The sequence below is a fragment of the Chlamydomonas reinhardtii genome, chromosome 10, assembly GCF_000002595.2.
Source record: "Chlamydomonas reinhardtii strain CC-503 cw92 mt+ chromosome 10, whole genome shotgun sequence".
NCBI classification, from domain to species: Eukaryota; Viridiplantae; Chlorophyta; class Chlorophyceae; order Chlamydomonadales; family Chlamydomonadaceae; genus Chlamydomonas; species Chlamydomonas reinhardtii.
The window spans coordinates 2,248,070-2,268,848 of record NC_057013.1 but is presented as its reverse complement, the minus strand read 5'-3'; the positions used below and the strand labels follow the sequence as shown (position 1 = coordinate 2,268,848).

The 20,779-nt window shown below is 64.0% G+C and overlaps 5 protein-coding genes across 5 annotated transcripts; 3 read left to right on the top strand and 2 right to left on the bottom strand.

Annotated features, from left to right (window-relative positions):
• Positions 1–36: 36 nt before the first annotated feature.
• On the top strand, positions 37–4,994 carry CHLRE_10g434350v5 (uncharacterized protein). The gene is made up of 8 exons (XM_001702418.2): positions 37–659; positions 862–1,040; positions 1,228–1,817; positions 1,941–2,095; positions 2,325–2,409; positions 2,603–2,867; positions 3,013–3,216; positions 3,417–4,994. Exons 1-8 carry the CDS (start codon positions 526–528, stop codon positions 4,103–4,105), a joined length of 2,301 nt encoding a protein of 766 aa, XP_001702470.2. The 5' UTR covers positions 37–525; the 3' UTR covers positions 4,106–4,994.
• A 10-nt stretch (positions 4,995–5,004) lies between these two features.
• Positions 5,005–8,216, bottom strand: CHLRE_10g434300v5 (uncharacterized protein). The gene is made up of 7 exons (XM_043066697.1): positions 7,939–8,216; positions 7,338–7,749; positions 6,984–7,181; positions 6,749–6,832; positions 5,984–6,208; positions 5,744–5,817; positions 5,005–5,495 (listed from the first exon to the last, which is right to left on the bottom strand). The coding sequence occupies exons 1-7, from the start codon at positions 8,103–8,105 to the stop codon at positions 5,141–5,143; spliced, it is 1,515 nt and encodes a 504-aa protein (XP_042920094.1). The 5' UTR covers positions 8,106–8,216; the 3' UTR covers positions 5,005–5,140.
• Positions 8,217–9,156: 940 nt separating this feature from the next.
• CHLRE_10g434250v5 (uncharacterized protein) lies at positions 9,157–12,606 on the top strand. The gene is made up of 4 exons (XM_043066696.1): positions 9,157–9,613; positions 9,694–9,801; positions 10,219–10,347; positions 11,058–12,606. Exons 1-4 carry the CDS (start codon positions 9,250–9,252, stop codon positions 11,180–11,182), a joined length of 726 nt encoding a protein of 241 aa, XP_042920093.1. The 5' UTR covers positions 9,157–9,249; the 3' UTR covers positions 11,183–12,606.
• An 80-nt stretch (positions 12,607–12,686) lies between these two features.
• Positions 12,687–14,599, top strand: CHLRE_10g434200v5 (uncharacterized protein). Its single transcript, XM_001702419.2, has 3 exons — positions 12,687–13,076; positions 13,337–13,393; positions 13,652–14,599. Exons 1-3 carry the CDS (start codon positions 12,795–12,797, stop codon positions 13,832–13,834), a joined length of 522 nt encoding a protein of 173 aa, XP_001702471.1. The 5' UTR covers positions 12,687–12,794; the 3' UTR covers positions 13,835–14,599.
• A 399-nt stretch (positions 14,600–14,998) lies between these two features.
• On the bottom strand, positions 14,999–20,456 carry CHLRE_10g434150v5 (uncharacterized protein). Its single transcript, XM_043066695.1, has 11 exons — positions 20,317–20,456; positions 20,107–20,212; positions 19,252–19,935; positions 18,816–19,103; positions 18,512–18,570; positions 18,028–18,330; positions 17,683–17,790; positions 17,395–17,493; positions 17,106–17,153; positions 16,828–16,929; positions 14,999–16,630 (listed from the first exon to the last, which is right to left on the bottom strand). The coding sequence occupies exons 2-11, from the start codon at positions 20,126–20,128 to the stop codon at positions 15,227–15,229; spliced, it is 3,117 nt and encodes a 1,038-aa protein (XP_042920092.1). The 5' UTR covers positions 20,129–20,212; positions 20,317–20,456; the 3' UTR covers positions 14,999–15,226.
• Positions 20,457–20,779: the final 323 nt, after the last annotated feature.

Sequence of the window (20,779 nt, the reverse complement as noted above, 5' to 3'; positions counted from 1 at the left end):
TCTATTCATACAAGCACCATAGGTTAGGACGAATCGATTCATAAAAATAACCGGGTCGGGCATCAGGCGAAACGCGTTGGAGGAGGTACTTGGGACACTGACCATACAAGCGCGTGTTCGCACGCCCCTACCCCGAACCTGCTGACGAGGTGCATAGTAACCTGTTCCTCGTATACATATGAGCATCTGGGCTTTGCATTCTGGCGCTGGGAAGCTCAAGACAGCCATTGAGCATCGTCAGGCGTGGTACACAAGAGCAACGCTTGGTTGCCAAGTATCACCAGAATGAGTATGGCATCGTAGAAGCGCCCTCGCACCAACAGCGTTGCGACTCCACACCTGACCAATACGGCCACCAGCGTGAGCTGCGACAAAATGGCCTTGCGCAATATGTACGCAACGATCGCCGTATTGGCTGTCTTCGCGGCTGTCGCGAGGGGCCAATGCCCAGCGGCCCCGGAGGTCACTAGTGATGCCATCGCAACGACCTGCACATCCGCTGCAAGCCGCGCTATCGGCTGCAGCATGTTTGCTCTCTGCGGCAACTCGTCGCTGACGCCACCGATATTCTCCGCGCTATGTTCGACGTGGCGGATTGCGAGCAGCTTGTGCTCGGACGATACGGACGTGGTCGCCTCCGCCAGCGAGCTGTGCAGCGGGTAGGCGCAGGGAACGATGCGCTGCTTGCCGCGAGGACCCCTCCTAAGGCTTGATAATGTCTGCCGCATCCATGCTTTGATTCGGCATAACAATGAAATAGGGTTATCGTCCTTGCAGCGCCGTTGCTTCCCTATCCCTTGGCTTCAAGTGCGTGTGTCTATACATCTTAACCCCTTACCCGCTGCCCCACTGCTTACGCAGCATTCGCGCCGCCTACGCGGATGATGCGCAGTACAGGTCGTGTCTGCAGCCGTACACAGGCATCCGCAGCACCAGCAAAGTGCTTGCCGACACACTGGGGGCGTGTGCGGACATGAACGGAGAGCCCATGGGTGGCTGCGACACGTGTACTTCCGCCACCGCCTGTGCCAACCCGCTAGGTGGGTGGCGTCGAGCGCTCAAATAAAAGGGGGAGTTGGCTAGGGCTGGGGAGCAAGGTCCTAGCGGTTTCGACAGCGCCATAATTAAACCTGCTATTGCTACCGGTATCCCATCATCTGTCCTTTCTTGCGGTGTGTACCAGCGTACCGCCCAACTGTGCCTTCGATGTTAATTTCCACCTCGCAGTGTCTTACACGGACGGCTGTATCGACATGGACATGGGCCAGTGTACGAACTGGAGGTCCTTCTGCAACAGCGATGCGGCGCCCACCGGTGCCGCCGCAGCCGTGCTATGCCGCCGGCCTGGTCCCGCACGCAACAGTGTTGTTGCGCCTCCCCGACCTCCCTCGCCGCCGCCCAGATCGCCGCCCCCGCTGGTCGTGTCTGCGTCACCGCCGCCTCCCGAACCCTCCTCATCGTCTCCCGTGCCTTCGCCCAGCCCGGCCCTTGTCGACCCCACGGCAGCTAGCCCACCACCGGCAGCGGTTGTTGTCCCGGCGTCACCTGCCCCTTCGCTGGCCCCTTCTCCTGCCCCAGCCCCTTCCCCCTCACCATCGGGCACGCTCCAGTCAGACGGCAGCGGCAGCGGCGACTCCTCCACTCCGGCCGCATCGCCGCCGCCGTCGACCTCGCTGGCGGTTGTGTGTGTGGCGGACGGCACGAACCCTATGTGTGTGAGCTACGTCTACCCGAATACCTCCGTCGCCGCCGACCTGCTAAACTTGTGCGCCGCCATGCCGTACATGCCCGGCTGCAGCATTCGCGACGCCTGCCGGGTCAGTGCCGAGCTCCGCTGTAGCTGCCAAGGGTATTGTTGGATCAGAGCCCGTCGCCTACTCGGTGTGACTTGCAAGCCTTAATCACAACTTTGTACGTTACTGTCTGATACATCCATGCAGGTGGGCACAGTCACGGGCGACTTCTGCCGGCCCATGACGCTGCTGGCGAGCATCTGCCTCGACATGCCCACCATGGGCGGCTGCAAGTCGTACCGGGGGCTGTGCGGGAACGGCACCGTGGTGCAGCAGTGCCGGGACTTCCCAGCCATACCCGGGTGAGCATGAATGAGGGCGTGGGACTGGGGGCAGGTGTGTGTGTTAAACAAAGAATCAAGGCAGGTGTGTGTATATGTGTGTGTGTGTGTGTGTGTCCGGTGCAGAGGCAGGGAGGGTGCTTGGAGCACACAGCGCCTGGCCTGTTGCAGCACAGGCCAGTCAGCCCTGCTTGCGTCGCATGTTGTTGACGCTGCCGCTGTGTGCCGCCACCTCGCCACGACGCTGCAGGCTGCCCACCACCAAGGAGGCCCAGGCCTCGGTGGACGCCATGTGCGCTAGTATGTACATGGAGCGATGCGACAGCTGCAACCAGGTGAGGCCGGGGTGCGGGCCTGCCACAGCCTACCACAGGAAGCCATAAGCAGGCTTGGAGCAGCCGGCGGTCCGCCCAGATCACTGTGGCACCATGCGGCCATCAGGCTCTCTGGTTCCGGCAGCTCGGACCCGGCGCTCCGGACTCGTCGTACGACACCAACCCTGCCGCACAACAATCCCACCCCCCGCAGGTGTCGTGCGACAACTACATCGATGCCATGTCGTCCATGTGTACGGACATGCCGTACATGGAGGGCTGCCCCACGTGGGCCGACTGGTGCAAAGCCGCGGCGGGCTGGGAGGGCGCGGCACCCGGTAACAGCATGGCGGGCTTCTGCGCCGGCGCCTCGGCCTACGGCGGCAGCAGCGGCAGCGGCATCCCCTCCATGCTCATGTTCTTCCACCAGCGCACCAAGGAGCTGCTGCTGTTCCGGGAGTGGATGCCCACAAACGAGGGTGAGTTTGTGGCACGAAGCTCGAAGCGTGAAGCGTGAAGCGTGAATAAACAGCGTTTGCATCTCTAAACTATACTACAGCATGTGCAAACACAGCTGGCCTGAACCCCCATTTGCAAACGCCCGCGTAACGCTGATGCTCGCAGGCCAGGCGGTGGCTAGCTTCATCGCTATCAGCGCGATGGGCGTGGCGGCTGTGGGCCTGCGCACCGCCAACAGCATTCTGCAGACTGCGGCGGCGGCGGGCCGGCTGGGGCCGCGACTGGCGCCCGGCTCGGCTGCGGGCGGCCCCTGGTGGCTGCCCAGTGGCAGCCAGGCGCTGCTGAACCTCATCTCCTCGGGCTTGTCACGTGAGTGACGGTGGCCAACATTGTACTTGTGGTGGACGCGTAACGGTGCTGCATGCGGTGTACCGCACGTCCGCTGTCTCATGCAGGCACAGGCCCATCCATGTAACCAGCCGCCCTCCCTGCGCCCGTCCTTACGCCCCCGCCCCTGCCGCCCGCCCCTGCACCCCGCCAACCCGCCCATCCTCCCGCCTACCTCGCAGTGCTGGTGACCACCCTGGACCTGTTCACCATGCTCATCGCCATGACCTTCAACGGCGCCTACTTCGCCGCAGTGGTGCTGGGCTACATGCTGGGGGCGCTATTCCTGGGCCACCTGCGGGACGCCTACGCACGCCACATCGGCCGCCCGCCCTCCGCAGCCGACGCCGGCGCGGCGGCGGAGCTGGGGCAGGGCTGCTGCGCCGGCGCGCCCGGTGCGACGGGGCTGCTTGCGGGGCTGGACTCGAGTGACGAGTCACTGTCAGGCCGACCGGCCGCTCAGGCCGCAGCGCCTGGTAAGGCCGGGCGGGCTGCCAACCAGCTGCAGTCGTCGCAGCAGCATCCCGGCGGTGAGGTGGCGCTGTCGGGTGCCGGCGTGGCATACGGGCGGCCAGTGGTCGAGAGCACCACGCCGGCGGCCGAGGGATGCGATGGCAGCGTCCGTGCTACCGGGCTTGCGGCGGCGTCATCCGAGAAGCCGGGCGCTGTTGGCGGCCCGCTTCCTATAGCGCCGCCGCAGCAGCTTGGCAGCGGCTACGGCCACGTGCCCCAGCACCAACAGCCTTTCCACAAGCAGCAGGACGCCCTGCACCACAAGCTGCACGCCGATCACCTCGCGCAGTCTCAAGGTTACGCAGTTCAGCGTCACGACAACGGACTGAGCATGGGCAGCAGCGCCGACAGCGCGTAAAAGACGCCTGTCGTGTAGACAGCTACGAACCCAACTACCAATGCATAGCGCTGTTATTTCCTAGGGTTATTCAAACTGGGTAGTGCGAGCAAGTGGTCATAACTGATGGTTAGTATGTTCTGCATCTGGCTCGGAACAATGACAAGTCGAAGCATTCGACAACCACCATCAATGGATACCGGTGGGCCAACCATTAGTGCTGGGGCTGCATGGCGCGAAGGCTTGTGAGTCTTGTCATGTGCCACCAAACCTCAACTGCGGCTGATGTTGATACAGCGTTTGACGAAGGTGGGATAGATAGAGGCGCTTCCCACAGTGTGGCTTATGGGTTACGGTGGTTGCGAGGGGAGGCCAAAGGTCAACCCTTCACGTGATGGAGGTGGGATGTGGTAGGCGAGGTGGGCAGAAGATAAATGGGATTGAGTACTGAGTAGCCTCCTAGTCCGCACCACGACACTGGTATGTGTGCGTTGCGCTTTCTCTGTGATTGCGCGTGCGAACATGATGCAAGCACCTGATGATATGGAGGTATTGGGACTGTCTTCCTATGTTTGCTTCCGGTGTTGACGGGCTACGATGTGGTTAGTAAAATCAAGTACCGTATTACCGTACTGTGTTGCGCATCGTGTCCTCAGGATAAGTTTGGGAGATGCGCGGATGGGGTGAATCAGGAAGTGGGCATGTACCGTACTTGGTATCCGGGGAGCCAAATGTTTGTGAGCCGGATTTCGGGCACCGGGGGTGCCATTTGCTGGGCACTGCACAATAGCATGGTGTGTCTCATGACACCAGTGACCAGTGTCAGGAATGCAGGAGGTCCGGGCCGGACTAAGCACACACCTTCCGTGGGTGTGATGCCGCAAATTTGCAGATGTAACACGAACTAACGCAGTGTCTTCAGCGGTTCCCAGCTACGGCACTTCCTTGTGCGCAGCCGCAATGCCGTTGAGGTATCGGCCGCAGCTTGAGTTTGCTCTAGCTACAACACCAGAGGCCCTCGTTGTTCCCGTCGTGTGGCATCATCCACGGCTTCACCTAGCGCGTGGGCAGCCACACCAGCGTGTGCACCTTGTCATAGAAGGAGCACGTGGCGGCCAGCCAACACCCGCCGTCCTGACCACCGCCACCACCATCGCCGCCACCACTCACGCCTGCTGCCTCCGCCGCCCGCCCAGCCTCTTCACCCCCTGCCGTGCCCTGTGCCTCCGAGCCCGCGGCTCCTGCACCACGCGCCTCCTCCTCCTGCTCCGCGCGCTCTTGCTGGCGGTCTCGCACCTCCTGCCACCAGTCCGCGCCGTAGCCGATGTTCTTGTTGGGCGACTGGTAGGTGGCCACCACTTGCAGATCCGTGTGCCCGGGGTCGGAGCGGAGCACGGCAAAGCCGTTGTACCTGCGGTCGGTGGCACCGGGAGGACCAGCAGGACAACGGTTGGTTTGTGTGGTTGGGAGTCACGATGCGCATGCGGCTTGCTGGCTTGCGGGTTGACAGGCTGGCTGACTGGCATGCACTATGCCATGCCGGACACGTACAACCTGACAAGTGCGCAGGCACAGGCGCTTCCGCCCCAGTATGTTCCGCCCACCACCACCACCACCGCTACCACCACGCCCAGCACGCCCAGCACGTGCAGCACCCACATGCACGCCGCCAGCAGGACGTGCGGGTCGTGCGGGTGCCACCGCAGCCGCCAGTTGCCGCCGCCGGTGGTGGTCTGCAGCAGGCAGCCAGGGAGGGCGGTGGGGCTCAGGCACACAACCAGGCACACCGTTCAGCCCTGTGCATAATCAAGCAGAGACACGTGCAAGGAGGCAGGCAAGCTGTCTCGCTGAGCACACAAGCGTGGCTTGTGAACAGAATGTGTACGGCAGCAGACTGACCTCAGTCTGTACGACGGGCTTGCTCAGATTACGCACATCCCACAGCCGCACGTGCTCATCATAGCTGCCCGTGGCGACCAGGTGCGCGTCAACGGGGTGCGGCGAGATCGTGCACACGCCCGCGCTGTGCGTGCGGCGGTTGCTGAAGACGGCGGCGGCGGGCTCGGCGCGCGTGTCCCAAGCCTTGAAGTAGCAGTCGTCTGCGCCCGAGAACACCACGTGTGCCTGCAGGAGCCACACGGCGGTGTGGGGACATGTGTGTCCGCCTGCCGTGAGGTTGCATGCCGCACCGGCGCATGGTCGCATGGGCGCACGGCAAGCATGCAGCCCCCACAGGTATGACTCCTCCTCAGGCCGGCGTCATACCCATGTGCATGCAGCCCACGACGGCCTCCTGGGGTGTCTTGCAGCCAGTCGGCCAGGTGTTTGCCAGCCCGTGGGACCTTGGCAGCGTGGGTCGAGCTGCCGTGCTGAGTACGGGCTGCCCCGCCCGCCTTCCGGCACACACGCACACACGCACACACACACACACACACACACACACACACACACACACACACACACGCACGCACACATGCACGCACACACACACACACACACACACTGGCGGCTCACCGCAGCAGGTATGCGAGGTAACTTCAGGTAACATCCGTAAACCGTCGCTTTGCTGCATCGCATACACTGTCTTTGCGCAACGTTTTCCTTGTGCTCTTTAACACACACACACACACACTCACACACACACACACACCTACACACACACACCTGGTGTCGATGCCAGGCGGCGCACCACACCTCCAGCTCGTGTGCCTCCCACTCCGACACAAGCTCCAGGCCGCTGGGGCGCACCTGCACACACACACACAGACACACGCACACCACCAAAGAACATTGGCGACACAAACACACCGCTGGAGTGTGCAACACTACGGCGTTGTCATACACTATCGTGTCGTTCCATCCTGATGCACCGCTGCCTCTACGCCCCACCTCCACACACCTGAACAACGGACACGGTGCCGGCGGAGCTAGAGCACACGATTCGGTCCCCGCCACCACCACAGCCGTCGCCGCCGTCGCCGTCTGCCGCCGCCGCCGGATCCCCCAGTTGCCAGTCCAGTGACAGTGCCATGCCACCGCCGGCACAGGCCTCCACGCTGGCAACCTCCCGGAAGAGCGGGGCGGCCTCGCCGGCACCCTGCATGTTTGCGTAATGCACATGCAATCCCTCAGCTCACACTATCTCCGCTGTGGCTGCAAGGCACGGACCTGTTGGCCTTAGGCAACGCACGCCTCAAACCAGGAACGCCTGTTCGATTATGGGGTTTAAGACGAGCGCCGCTCGCGGCCTCACCAAGCTCGCCTCCAGCAGACGCAGTGTTCCGTCCGCAAGCGCCGCCCCCAGCAGCGCCCGCACGCCACCGGCTGCCTCCGCATGCCCAGCTGCTGCGCCTGATGCCGCGCCTGATGCCATCGCCGCATCCCCTGTCCCTGTCCGTGGACCCATCCCGTCGATGGAAGAAGCGGCTGCAGGCGCCCACTTGATGTCAAAGACGCCAGGCATGTCCAGGGTCGCTGCCGGTCCCGCCACCGGCACACACCCGGCGCCGCCTGCCAAGGCCGCCGAGGCCGCCGCCGCCCCCTCGCTGTCAGCGGCGTTTGCCCGGCACGCTGCCGCTCCCGATGCTGTTTCTGCTGCAGCTGCCGGCAGCAGCCCAGGCTGCAGCGAAGCATGTCCCCGTTGTGGAAGGGCGTACAGGTAACACCTGTGTACGCCGTCATGAGAGTGGGCTGTTGTCCGTGCCGGTAGCGGTGGAACGCTTGGCTTGCACAGTGGCGTGCCACAATGTGCAGCGGCAGCGCCCCATGCACAACGGGGTGATGTTATACAGTTATAAGATTGTTAGGGCTGCGAGAGGTCCTCGTACGCCGGTTAGCACCCCTGAACTCCCCACCTGCCCACTCGCCGCTGCTCCGCCTCGAGCAGCTGGTACGTGCCGAGCGCCAGCAGCCGGTTCAATCCCGGCACCGGGCAGAACTCGGCGCAGTCGGCACTGTAATCTAAGATTGCCGAGTGAATGATGCGAGCAGCCGACGGCGCCGCGCAACCATCGCAAGCCATGGTTGCCCGACCCGCGCAAGGATAGCTAATGCGTGCAATTGCTATATTAAAATTACATGTACTTGCAGTATTTGTGCATTGCAATAATCGTGTCAAACATTTGAGCGATCGCCATTAGTACATTGGGAGTCAGCACTCGCTGCGCTTGCATTTGCGTGTGCATGCCGGGCTGGGGAAGCCACGTTCTGTAACCACGGAATGGGGTGGGGTTGGGGGTTGGGTGGAATCAATGATGGATATCTAGGGAGGAACGGCCTGTACGTTTTGAGCACGCAAGGAAGCATCTTCGATAGAAGGGCATTCTGACACGCCCTCGTCCGGCACTTGTCACTTGCTAGGTGGGCATTCCCCAGCCCGGAGCGGCTTTGAAAGGTCTCCGGCGCGGACCCTGCCGCCAGCAAGGCAGCTGCCGCTGGGGTATGACAAGTGCGAGCACCTGCTGTGACCGGGGTGCTGTCTACCGCACCACTCGTCAATAACACGCACACTGTGATGCTCAGGGGACTGGGGCCCCTGGTGGCGCTCCTGTGGCACCTAGTGGCACGCCGACAATTCTTTGTGAGCCAGGGCGCCAAAGCAAGGAGGTGTGACAAGACCCCACCATGCCGCCCTTGGATTGAAAGCACCAGGCCGCACTTGGATTGAAAGCAAAGAAGATGGAAGCGTGGACTGAACAGGCCTTTACCCTAGAGGCGGCATAGGAAGGTTTATCGTTTATGTATAGGTGGTGGCGCTTCCACTGGGAGCAGGGCCACCTAGCCCAAATCGTAGAGCTGGCTGTCGGCGTTGCAGGTGGTACGCCGCTGATGTCACAGCAGGGCGTCCCTACCATACGTGTAACCATTGCACTGTGAACGCTATCCACTGTTTGCGGTACGGCGCCGGTCGCTTGACGGCACTCATAGAGCCCCACGGCTGTACTGGCATTACCGCATCACTATGATGTTTGTGTGGGGTTCGTGGTCAGAGGGGGGGGGGGCTCCATCAAAGTCTCCACAGTGGCACGCCACGCCATGGATGGGACATAACTGGTGCCTTTCCGCTGCAAAGTGTCGATCGCTTTCACCCAGAACATTTAGGTAGCTCGCATAGTAGTCTGAATTCGTCGAACGCTGCCTCGATTGGTCAAGACTAACAAAACAAGATGGGATTTCTCGACCGACTATCAGGGCGCAAGCCTCGCGGCGAGGAACCTGCTGCCTCCGTAGAAGCAACACCGAGCCCAGCGCCTGAACCTGCAGTATCATTGCCCTCAACGTCACCGGCGCACGATGCGCTTCGCGATGTGCAACCCAACGCCACGCTCTTGGGCGCTGCGGGCCTTAGCGCGCCCCAAGGCAAGCTCTACAACCCTTACGAGGGATTGTCGACTCAGGCCATCGGCACGAAGCCTCACCTGTTCAGATTGCCCGAGCAACCCGAGTTTGTGTTCGAGGAGGAGGCCTCTGTGCGGAGACGGGACTGGACGCAGCATCTACAGTTCTATTGCGGAGGAGGGTACCTGGCGGGTGAGTGTTGGGAGGCCTGGCTGCACACGGTGGATGCTGATGTGTCGGCGGGTTCTGATGATTCGCCCGCGATCACGCAGGTGGCGTCGTTGGAGTGGGGGCCGGCCTGTACAAGTTTGTCGTGACCAAGCCGGAGGTTGTGACGGACACGCTCAAGCTGAAGACGAACCGAGTGTTGAACACATGCGGTGCGATCATCTTTCTCGAGGGGGCGCCAGGGTTCGGAACCAGCTCGCAAAGTGTGGACAGGGCGATGGGCGGGGTGCTAGCTGGACAGCGCGATGGGGTCTCATTGGGCGGGGGTGCCGGCGCTGGGCAGGTGGGGGCCTTCGAGAAACGCGCAGGGTGTTGTAGCGGGCCGTGCTGTGCTGCTCCCGTGTGGCAGTGGCGACGGGCTGGGATTGACTTGGATGACGGCCTGCGCGCCCTGGGTTACGCTTACAGATGCTTTACTCAGCTTGTACGCCTGGGTTCCAAAGCTTCTGTCCGCTCCGCTCAAGCCAGCAAGCCAGCACACGGCGCCGCGTGCTTACCCGCCCCACCCGCGTCACGCGTCTCACCCATTCCACCCTCCGCCACCGCCACCGCCACCGCCATCACAACAGGCTCCTTCGCGCGGCCATGGAGCAACAGCTGCGGCATCCTGGGTCTGTTCTTCAGCGGCGCTGAGTCGCTGTACGTGTACCAGCTGGAGCCGTACGGCGTGCCCGACAACGCCTGCACCCTGCTGGCGGGTGAGAGGCGCTAGGGACGGTGTCTGGGTTGGGGTTGGGGTTGGGGTCTGGGTTGGGGTTGGGGTTGGGGTTGGGGTTAGGGTCGGGGTGGGGCTGGAGGAAAGAGGTGAGAGGGAATCGGCAGGGGCAGAGCCGCAGAGGGGAGGACTGAGGACAGGACGCCGAGTAGGGAGGGAGAGGAAGGAGCTGAGCTGGGAGGGAGGGCGAGTGGGGTCAGGCAGTACGTAAACGAAGCAGAGAGTGTGTGGTGATGGTGGTTGTGGGGGCAAGACTAAACCGAACCGCATGCAAAAGAGCTAGGAGGAGAGCGTGGCCTATGCTTCGACAACGGAGCGGCACTCGACAGACGTTTCCGGGGAGTGAGCGGGAGGCAGACATGGCGCGCTAGTCAACGGGCGCCCACTGGAGGGACCCGCGGGTTTGGCGGAGAGCTCTCAGGGCAGGGGGGCGGCAGGTTTGGAGGATTCACTAGGGGCAGCTCGGCGAGCACAGCGCGAGGAGGGAGCAGGATTAGCAACACGGCAAAGCTTTGGGGTTCAAAGTTGCGGACCCGGGAGCTGCGGGTTGGATTTTGCGTCTAAGTCAGTTCGGGCGCCCGGAGCTACCCAGGCAGATCAGCGGGTTGCTGACCTTTCTTACGGCCGTGATGCGCACGCGCTTGTGCTGAGGTGCTGCGGCTAAACTCCATGCCTCTGCCCTCCCGCCTGCAGGCTTCACTAGCGGGGCTCTGTTCCGGCTGCCTCGTGGGCCGCGGCAGGCGGCGGTGGCGGGTGCGGTGGGCGTGGTGGCGGCGGGCGGCATCACGGCGCTGCGGAAAGTCTTCCCCTCGCTTTAAATCGCAGCAGCGTTGCTGCAATGGCCGGGCGGTCTGATACTCTGCTCGCTGCTGCAGTAGCAGCAGCAGCAGCAGTAGCAGCAGCAGCAGCATAAGCTGCAACATCAGCAGCAGTAGCAGCAGCAGTATTAGCAACAGTAGCAGCTGTAGCAGCAGCACCTAGGCTGCATGCGCCTGGCTGCTAGGAGCGTTCGGGCGCCAACGGGAGCGGTCTGGCTATGTGGGATGCAGGTCTTTGCGGGGTGTGGGGAAAATGAACTGTGGAGGGCATGCTGCAGCACTGCTGAGGGGTTGACGGGGGCGCTGGCGGCTGGTGGCTGCCAGCTCTGGGTCATAGCAGCTGCAATGGCTGCGGCGACCGCCGACACTGCCAGGAGGCCGCTGAGGTGCTGGCCGTTGGGGCCACACACCGATCTGCTGCTGTGGTGGCGTAGTGGGACCACAAGTCCCTCCGGTCCAGCCGCGATGACATCGGTGGCGGCGGGTGCAGGCTGCAGCACGGCTGTACGTGCGCATGCCATGCGACGGCCTCCGCTGGCTGCCAGGCGGCGGCGACGTTTACCCGGCACAGCAGCTGCTGGCAGACGCGGGGTGAGGGCCCGCTCCGGGTGCACTGCTGCTGCCGGTGCCGGTGCCGCTAGCAGCCAGTGGGACAGTCGCGGCGTGACGCGAGCAACTCGGCACACGCTGCCTGCGTGCGTCTGGGCCGGGCTGGCTGGTTGGCTGGCAAACTGGTTGGAGGGCTGAGTGCGCTGACGTGTGGCTGAGCTTGAGCTGCGGAGGCTAAGGGATTTGGGCTGTCGGGCGCGCCGTGCCTTGGGCACCGGAACCTCTGATCGGGGTTCATGGGCTGATGCTGCCGCGGGGACTTGTGTGTATGACGCGGGGCGTGCGCAGCATGGCGACTGGCTGCGTCGGCGAGGGAGCAGCGGCGCATGCCGTTGACGCCGTGCAGCTTGATTGCCGAGGCCGTAGCAAGTTAGATAGTTGCAAGACATGACAGGTCATTTGACAAAGCTTGCAGGTTGACTGCGGTAGCTAGCTGGCCACGGCTTAACACTGACGTTAGTGCTGGCGCCTGCTGTAAACGAGCGGTTAGGAGGGGCTGCTTGACGTGTTTTTGGCCGGGCACAATCATCTTACGGCCAGCCTGTTGGTGTTACGGCATGGTTACGTATACAGGACCCGCCCTTCTTTGAGTGAGAGCACTGGTTAAGCAGGGGCAATGATGGACTGGCACATCAGGGCGTGGCACTCGGCCAAGGTTGAGCGTGCCTGACTGGCAACCCTTTCGAGCAGGATGGGAGGAGCTTTGCGAGATGGTAGCAGGGAAATCTACGGCAACTGTGGGCATAATATACTCTTGGGACGAGGGGGTTCTCTTCGCGTGTGCGAATGCGGTGAGGCTGTAACCCTGAAAGGGATGGTGTATCGGAATTGCGATTGTCTCTCGCAAACGTGACAGTCGGTGCTTGACAGAACCGTGCATTTACATAGTACAGCTCCACCCCTGCTCCAGCTTCACCAGTCTGCAGCCTTTCATCAGACCCAAGAGTGTTTCGGTAGCCTGTGCACTGCTGCTGTTACTGCACGTCCTTTTACCCCAGTTGAAATGGCCTTCTCTACCGCACAGAAGGCTATACTAGGTGTTGCTGGCCTTGGCGCCGTGGGCTTTGGCGGATACTTCGTCGTTCAGCAGGCGGAAGTCCGGAAATACGAGAAAGACCGTGCGGACATTGTTTCGCTTATCGATACGGAGAAGAAGCGTGCTGCGACAGCGACAAAGGCGCAGAGCGGAGCGGAAGAGCGTATCGCCGAGCTGCAGCTGGCGGAGCAGCAGAGCTTTAAGGCGATTAAGGACCTCGAGCTCAAGCTCGATGCGGCTCGTAAGCAGGTGGGTGACGCGAGCGTGGCATCGCTTGCCCACCATCACGGCTTTACGCGGCGTCGTTGCCGCCGACGCGACGCACTGCACGCTTACATTTAGAACAAGGGAATGCCATGCGCCTATAAGCTGGCATGCATGCCCGGCATGCCGCACAACACCCTTTGCTGGTGGCGGCTGTCTCCGGGCGTGGCACGTCGCGGCTGTGGCCCCTGCGGGAATTCTGTGCACGCCCTTCAACCTCCATTTTCGACACCTCTTGCACACAGGTTCAGCAGCTGGAGCAGCAGCTAAACTCGAAGACGGAGGACCTGAAGGCCAAGCAGGTAGGACCGCAAGAGGCCCGATTCCGCTCAAAGAAACCTCCCGTACCAGCCAGATTCACTTGGAATCCCGCTTCACGCGTTCTCGGGGGGGGGGGGGGCGTTTACATGCTTCCACGTGCCCCGGCCTCCCATCACCCCCTCCCCGCCCCCGGTCCGTTCCCACCCACCCCTGCGCAACCCTGCATTCTCAACGCCTGACCCTCGCCTCCCCGGCTCCCTACCCCGCCTTCTCCCCCACTTCCCGCCTCGCCGCTGCAGACTGACCTGGCGGCGGCGCACCAACGGCTGGCTGAGCTGAAGAACGAGGCGGAGCGCGCCAAGCAGTCGGTCACCATGGGCGAGCGCAGCCTGGCGCTGGCGGCCGCCAAGGTGACGGAGGCCAAGGCGCTGACCAACCCGCTCAACCACCCCAAGGTGAAGGAGCTGCTCGGGAAGAAGTAAGCGGGCGTGCGAGGAGGCGAGGAAGCAGGCATGAGGAGGGGGAGGAGATGCTGTAGAAGGTGGTGCAGGCGGAGAAGCAGGGCCGAGGCAGCTTGAGCGGAGCGAAAGCAGCGGCGAAAGCAACAGGCGAAGGAGCAAGCGGACGTGCATGCGGCGGAGTGTAGCATGCAGAGGCGCTGGAGCAGTTGCTTGTGGGCATTTGGTGGAGCAGTTAGCAGTTCAGAGGGCCGGATCGGCTGAGGTTGCAAATTGCAAGTACCGTAGCACGGACTCTTGAAAAAAACAAGGGTGCGTGGGCATCGCGTGTGGGCCAATTGGCCTGCAATGTTTGTTTGTTGCTTTGGTACGACAAATTCTTTGGTGGTACTGGGCCTTCACATTGCTGTTGCAGTGGTGGCAGTTCGGGGCGAGGGGGCAAGGGTCCGCTGGCCTGCCGCCTGCGTAGTGCGCGCGGTGCTGCTGCGCGGAGGCGGCAGCCGGCAGCACCGGCTCGTGCGGGCACAGGGTGCGGATCGGAAGGGCGACGCCCGACACCCAGGCTTATGACAAAATAGTAGGAGAGGAGGGGCTGGCTGGTTGCGTGCGCGTTGCGCAGCATGGCAGGGGTAACGGAGTGCTAGCGCAATGCAAGTTCTGCTGCACTGAGAGTAAGAGGAGGCGAAACGGGCTGTAACTGGCCTATTGTGCACCTGCTGAGGCACTATCCAGGGCCGTGCCGGGTTGTCATGGCAGACGGCCGTTCAACTGTTTAAGTGTGCAAACCCCGCCAGGACAGCGCCTCACACTCTCACGCACTGCTGCAAAGTCCGATCCACTGTGTCGCCCTGCCATGGGCGAGACGGAGCTGGGCGTGGAAGCGGCGTAGCGGCGTAGCGGCACTTGACAGCTGGCTCTTGAGGCGTGGTCGTATAGGAAATGTGGAATCGTGGCCTGTTGCGCACCGGCTTCGCGAAGTGACCGGTACGACGGGGCCTGTGCCGTCACAGCTGGGACGTGGACTTGCAAAGGCAGCACAGCCACACTAGAGCAGTAACACCTGGATTCGGGGTGAGGGCTGCGGCAGGTTGAGCATGGGGGGGGGGCTTACGTCATCAATCAAGCGGGCGGCCGACCTGTCATGCACCTGCGCACGGCTTCCCAAGTTTACTCACGACCGGCCCTGGAGCGCCGGCCAGGTTACAGCTGCGTAGCTGCACTGCTGCACTGCTGCCATCATGCCCACGCCGGCTGCTTTCCGAAAGGGGGCATGGAAAGAAGCAAGGTTACGGCCACGGGCACGTTCATGGCAAATTAATTCAAGATCGTCTTTGTGGTCACGCATCCTCAACAGCCCAACACCTGCAGGGGCCCAGCAACTCGCCAACTGCCAACCACATTACCACACGCCGCCGCTCACAACAGGGCGTGCAAGTCATCGGCTCCATCCACCGCAACCAAGGCGTGTGAGCTGCCGCCTCCTGCAGCCACTGCGCCCGGCGCCGTGCCCGCCTGCGCCCGGCCCTCAGCACCGCTCGCCGTATCGCCCTGCCCAGCGCCCCTTGCCGCGCCATCTGCAACCACGGGCCCCGCTCCCCCACACTGCTGCCCCTGCTCTTGCTCCTGCGCCTCCTCCTGCGCCTCCTCTCCATCCGGCGAGTTGGCCGTCGTGTCATCACCCTGATCCTCACCATCCTCCTCCTCATCATTATCACTGTAGTCCTCAGGCCGGCGGTCAAAGTGCGTGGACATGCGCTTGCGGCTCCGCCGAAAATACGGCGCCTCGTCAGCATCCTCGCCCCCGCCGCTGCCGCCGCCGGTCGCGGCAGCTCTGCGGCCTCCGCCTCTCCCCGCGCCACCACCATCACCGCCGCCGCCTCCTCCGCTGCTGCTGCTAAGGCCGCCACCCATCGCGGAAGTCAGGTCATCGTCCAGTCCCGCGTCTATGCCCAGGGCCAGCAGCTTGTTCAGCAGCTCCATAGCGGCGGCGCCACTCCAGGTGCTGGAGCTGCCGCCGGCACTGGCGGCGGCGCCGCCGGCCGGCGGCTGCAACATGCCGGGCACGGGACAGCAGGCGCAGGGGTTCAGCCCAGATGCCGAGGCCGCAGGGCTCGGGCCCGGCCCAGCGCCCCAGAAGCCGCCGGCGGCGGAGGAAGCGAAGTGGCTGGCCGTACCGGCGCGGCGAGGCCGCGGCGCCGGCCGCGCACCGAGCCCGCTGGAGGATGCGCCGCGGGAGCTCTCCGCGCGCTCCGCCACCGCCGCCGCGACTGCCGCAGCGTCGTCAGAGTCGGCCGCTGCTCCGCGAGCACCCGCCTGGGCCGTGCCCTTGGCCCGCACCCTTGGAGCAGGCACCACCGGCCGCTGCCCCGCCACCCGCCCGGGAGCGTCGGCGGCCGCGGCACTGGATGCAACCACTGCCGACGCGGCCGGCCTCGCTGCCCCCGCGGCTGCAGCACCGCCTCCGGGCACGCTGACGCTACTGCTCCTGCTGTTTCTGCCACTGCTGCTTGGCAGCGCCAACGCACCGACTGCGGCGGTTGGCAGCGCCGCTTCGGCCGCTGCCGCCTGCCGTGCCGCTGCCTCGGCCGCCAGCAGTGCCTCCATGGCCTCCGCCTCCTCCTCCGCCTCGGCCTCGTCCATCACGTCCAAGTCGGCGGGGTGGAAGCGGCCCGGCGGCCGGAAGCGCTGCTGCGCGTAGTTGGGCGGCCGCGTGGCGGCGGCCAGGGTGGTGACGGCGGCGGCGTCGCCGGCAGCGGCCTGCTGCCGTGCCGCCGCCAGCAGCTGCGTCACCAGCGCCGGCAGGAGCACGCCGTCGTCCTCCTGCGGACACGTGTGGATACCGGTACGCCAGCAGGGGTAGGGTGGAAAGGGGCGTGTGAATAACTATGCGATGGCGCGGCATGGGGTGGCTGTCATAAAGTAGGGTGGAGTTGACCCTACGCGGCGGTCCGCCTGCCCTCAACCCCAGACCGGCTGGCGTCTTCCCGCATCTTTCCAGCGTCATCGGCGGTCCTCACCTCCACGCACAGCTGGCTCCAGCCCTCCACGTGGTGCGGCACGATCTGCTGCAGCGCGTCCACCACCTTGACCGGCAGCCGGCAGCCGTGCCAGCCCAGCACCTGCAGCGCGACAGGACACACAGGCGGGCAGCGGGCAGCGGGCGCGGGGCAGGAGGAGCACGGAGGCCGTTGGCGCGCCACACACCGCGCACACAGCAGTTTGTGGAGTAGCGTGCACTCGTGCTGCCACGACTCCTTACTCCGATATGCCCAGAGCCTGGCGCCCCGCTACCTACCGCCTGGAAAGATACGTGGTCCGGGCACAGCAGCAAGAAGCGCCGGTCCTGTCAGGTTGGGTGGGGGAGGCGGCGCGAGCAACGAGTGCATTAGACGTCAGCCACGTGCCGGAGGAGATGGCGAGACGGCGGTCACAAGCAACATCCCTGCAGCCAGCCCCAGTTCAAGCCCTCCAACCTTGTCTCTTTTAAGCACCGAGCGCTCTCTTCCCTCCCACTTCCTCCGCCCTCCCCTCAGTCCCCATTGCATTGGGTTTTGTTTAGTTTGGGCTGGTGTCTACAGCCCCACCAGCGGCGTGTCGCAGTGTCCCGGCAGCTGCAGCCCGCTGCCAAACAGCGCCGTCAGGTCGTCTGCACCCATGTGGTCGGGCACGCCGCGCACCACCACCTGCGCACCACCGCACGCAGCCCGGCGGCCGCGGCAGCAACACATGTCAAGAACAGGTTGCGGTGCATCATGGACCCAAAGCGCGTGAAGACTGAAAAGGCGAGCGCTTTAATGGCAGCTAGCAGGCATTAAAGCAGGCTAGCTGGGCCGTGCAGGTGCCGTGTCAAACCCGGAGCCCCTGCCTCTCACCCGGCGGACTGATGGACCCGCGCCACGCACGCGGGGGCCCTGCGGCCCCTGCGGCCGGCGGTCGGCCATCGGCTCCGGGGCGCCCGCCGGGGAGCGTTGCACTGCAACCTGCAAGGTGTGCGCGTGTGTGCAGGGGCGCGGCAGCAACAGCGTCAAGGTCGGAAGGCGCTGCATACTCAGCACATTCTTATTGTAGCCCTGTTCAGCGGCACCTCGGTTTGACTTGGTGGGCATTGCACACAACCAAAACCCTCATTGGCGCTCATAGAATGCAACACTGTCAACCAACCGTTCCGGCTTGAGCCCCGGCAACCAACCCCCCAGCCGCCACCACCCCGAACGCACCGTGAGTGGCTGCCAGCTGAAGGGTCCGCCAGGCACCGCCGGCGGGCAGTACACACGGCGGCCGTGTAGGCCCAGTGCCGCCTCCACGTCGCCCACCTCCCAGCACCGCAGCACCGCAGCCGCGGGCCCCGTCGACGCTGCCGCGACCTCGGCAGGGGCGGCAGCAGCACCGCCTCCCTCCCGGGGCTGCTGCTGCTGCTGCTTCCGCTTGTGTTCCTCCTCCATCGCCAGAGCCAGCAGCGGCGCCGGCTTGGCGGTCTGGGGCCGCACCAGTAGGCCTGCCACCAACAGTGTCGCCACGTTCTGCAGGGGCGGGTAAATGGAACAGGGGTGCGGCGCGGGGCCGCGGGCGGCACATGGGGCCGGGCCGGAGCTGCGGAACGCATGGGCAACACACGACCAATCCAAGCATGAGTCCGGCCGATTGCCATCTGAGGGCAGCATTTACACGATACGGTACTTCCTTGCATCCTGTCGCCCCCACCTCTGGGTTGTGTGGCGATGGCGCCGCCAGCATAACGTGCCAGCCATCTGCCGCGCCGCCTGTACCGCAGTACAAAGCCCAGCATTGTGCGTCACACACTTAGGCCGTTGTGCGCGCACACGGGTGGGGCGCAGTTGGTCCCCAACCGCATCCAAGGTAGTGTACCAGTGCGGCACCGTGTGGATTGAATATGTGCACGTCGACAGCATACGCCCTCCTCTGTCTCCACTAGTTCGTAGCCTGAGGATGGACTCTGAACTCGTTCGCATGCTGAGCATGGCGGAAGCGGTTTCGCCAGGCGTACCTGCCATGGCAGTCGGGGCGGCTGGCGTCGGCCCATCCTCCCGCCCCGCCGGCCCAGCCGCAGCAGCCCTCCGCTTCGCCACCAGCCTCGCCCGCCGCTGCTGCCGGTTTGCAGGGTGCTCCTCCTCGTCCACCGCCTCGGCACCCCACACACCGCCTGCACCGCCGCCGCCGCCGCCGCCGTCATCCGCTGCTTGATCCACCGCGGGCAGCAGTAGGCCCAGGTCCACGTCTTGTGCGTCCAGTGCTGCCTCCGCGGCCTCCAGCGCCGCCGCCAGCGCGTGCAGGTCTGCGACGTCACAGCCACAGGTGCACGGCCACAAGTGCAAGGTGCAGGTGCCTCAGGTTGCGGGATTTTACACACCGGCTGCGCGTGGACGTGGCTACAGCAGTTCCCCACTTCCCCGTGGATCTGTTTGAAGCCTAATGTGACGTACCGTTAAGCGGCTGCTTGGCCCCGCCAGCAGCCGTGCTGCCGCCTTCGCCGCCTCCGCCAACCACCCCCTCCATGACGTTGCCGTCGCCGCCACCGCCCGCGGCCTCCGCCTGCAGTAACAGCTGCGCCGCCTCGTCCTCGTCCGGCTGCAGCAGCAGCTGCACAAGGTCATCCAAGTAACAGTGACCGTCGCCCTGCTGCTCCTGCTGCTGCTGCTGCTGTTCTCCCTCCACAGGCGGCTGTAGCTGTGGCTGCGGCTCGCCAGCCGGCAGCGGTGCAGGCGGCAAGCTCGGCTGCCCGAAGCTTGGGGCCTCACCTGACGCTTGCAGCTCACCCGCTGGCGCGGCGCCCCACACACCAGATCCGGGCGCCACAGCGGAGGCCGCGGCCGCCTGTGCGAAGCTGTCAAGCAGGCCGCCAGCTGCCGCCGCGGCGCCGGCGTGTGCAGTCAGCTGCGGCCAGGCAACTGGAGGCGATGGCCCGCCGATAGCTGTTGTGGCAGTGACAGGCGCTGCGGGTGAGGCTGCGCTTTGTGCGTGAACGCGGTTGCGGCTGGAGCCCGCGGCGCCGTTACGATGGCTGCTGGCAGGGGAGCTGCCGGCGACACCGCTGCGGCGGTGCCCAGGACCGCCAGACCGGGCGCCGGGGCCGGGGCCGGCGCTGCCTGGGACCGACCGGACGCCGCCTGTGGGTCAGGTCAGGACGAGCACCAGCAGCGCAAGTAGCTGACAACATGTTTGGCAGCCAGTTGGAAGTGCTACCATACAGTAAGAGACAGATAGCAGCTCAGCATGAGCTGCGGTGCTCACTCATGGGTGTTGCAGCCGCACCGCTGGCGCCCAGGCTAAATGAGGGCCCCTCCTCGGCCCCGTGTTCATGGTTTCCCAAAGTGGTTCCGTTGTGCTGCACATGTTGTGTCACTGGTGCAGCTCCTGGGTTCTCGGGCGTGCGCGGCGGGGCCGCTGCGTGGTGGCAGCGCACAAGGAGCTGGCTGAACTACGACGCGGCGAACAGGGGACCATAGCTGCACACCCACAGTGCATGTACAATGGCCTCACAGACTCACCGAAAACAAATCCCCAACCCGGGCTGGCAGAGTCGAGAGCGCCAGTGCCAGAGTCTTGCGCACTCATTTGCTCGGCATGCTCTCGACGGTTTCCCTTGGCGTGGAATGTCTCAAGCGCTTAGTCCATACAAAAACTGGATATCGTTTCTACTATTCATTAACAACGGGTGTTGGCGAATGCGTTTGGCGACATGGACCAAGATGGCGCGAACCCTGCGTCCCCTCCATTGGTCACTGTTCCTGCGTGAGTGCCCAATCCCCCCGAATGGCCAAAACTTAACGTTGGCTATCCCCTTTTAGTTGGCTTATCAAATAGCACTTCAAATTATTCATCCTAGTGAGTTTGGGAGCGAGGTGACGACTTCCAGAGTCTTTGGGTCGCAAGGCTCTGGGTCGCGCGAGCTGCGAGGCGGGAATTCATGCGATCGTCGATATCCAATGTCAACGCACCAAACAAGTATTC

Bases quoted from the DNA above. Each gene is read 5' to 3' on its own strand.
- CHLRE_10g434250v5 (XM_043066696.1), top strand. From the start codon at position 9,250: ATGGGATTTCTCGACCGACTATCAGGGCGCAAGCCTCGCGGCGAGGAA. The intron at 9,802-10,218 runs GTGCGATCATCT...CCATCACAACAG, and splicing joins CCGAGTGTTGAACACATGCG to GCTCCTTCGCGCGGCCATGG. The intron at 10,348-11,057 runs GTGAGAGGCGCT...TCCCGCCTGCAG, and splicing joins CGCCTGCACCCTGCTGGCGG to GCTTCACTAGCGGGGCTCTG.
- CHLRE_10g434300v5 (XM_043066697.1), bottom strand. From the start codon at position 8,105: ATGGCTTGCGATGGTTGCGCGGCGCCGTCGGCTGCTCGCATCATTCAC. The intron at 7,750-7,938 runs GTGGGGAGTTCA...CGGCGTACACAG, and splicing joins GAGCAGCGGCGAGTGGGCAG to GTGTTACCTGTACGCCCTTC. The intron at 5,496-5,743 runs GTGGGTGCTGCA...CACCGACCGCAG, and splicing joins GTCCTGCTGGCGGCGTGCAT to GTACAACGGCTTTGCCGTGC.
- CHLRE_10g434350v5 (XM_001702418.2), top strand. From the start codon at position 526: ATGTTTGCTCTCTGCGGCAACTCGTCGCTGACGCCACCGATATTCTCC. The intron at 1,041-1,227 runs GTGGGTGGCGTC...TCCACCTCGCAG, and splicing joins CGCCTGTGCCAACCCGCTAG to TGTCTTACACGGACGGCTGT. The intron at 2,096-2,324 runs GTGAGCATGAAT...ACGACGCTGCAG, and splicing joins GACTTCCCAGCCATACCCGG to GCTGCCCACCACCAAGGAGG.
- CHLRE_10g434150v5 (XM_043066695.1), bottom strand. From the start codon at position 20,128: ATGAACACGGGGCCGAGGAGGG. The intron at 19,104-19,251 runs GTACGTCACATT...GTGACGTCGCAG, and splicing joins GGCCAAGCAGCCGCTTAACG to ACCTGCACGCGCTGGCGGCG. The intron at 18,331-18,511 runs GTGGGGGCGACA...CCGCCCCTGCAG, and splicing joins CATCGCCACACAACCCAGAG to AACGTGGCGACACTGTTGGT.
- CHLRE_10g434200v5 (XM_001702419.2), top strand. From the start codon at position 12,795: ATGGCCTTCTCTACCGCACAGAAGGCTATACTAGGTGTTGCTGGCCTT. The intron at 13,077-13,336 runs GTGGGTGACGCG...TCTTGCACACAG, and splicing joins TCGATGCGGCTCGTAAGCAG to GTTCAGCAGCTGGAGCAGCA. The intron at 13,394-13,651 runs GTAGGACCGCAA...TCGCCGCTGCAG, and splicing joins AGGACCTGAAGGCCAAGCAG to ACTGACCTGGCGGCGGCGCA.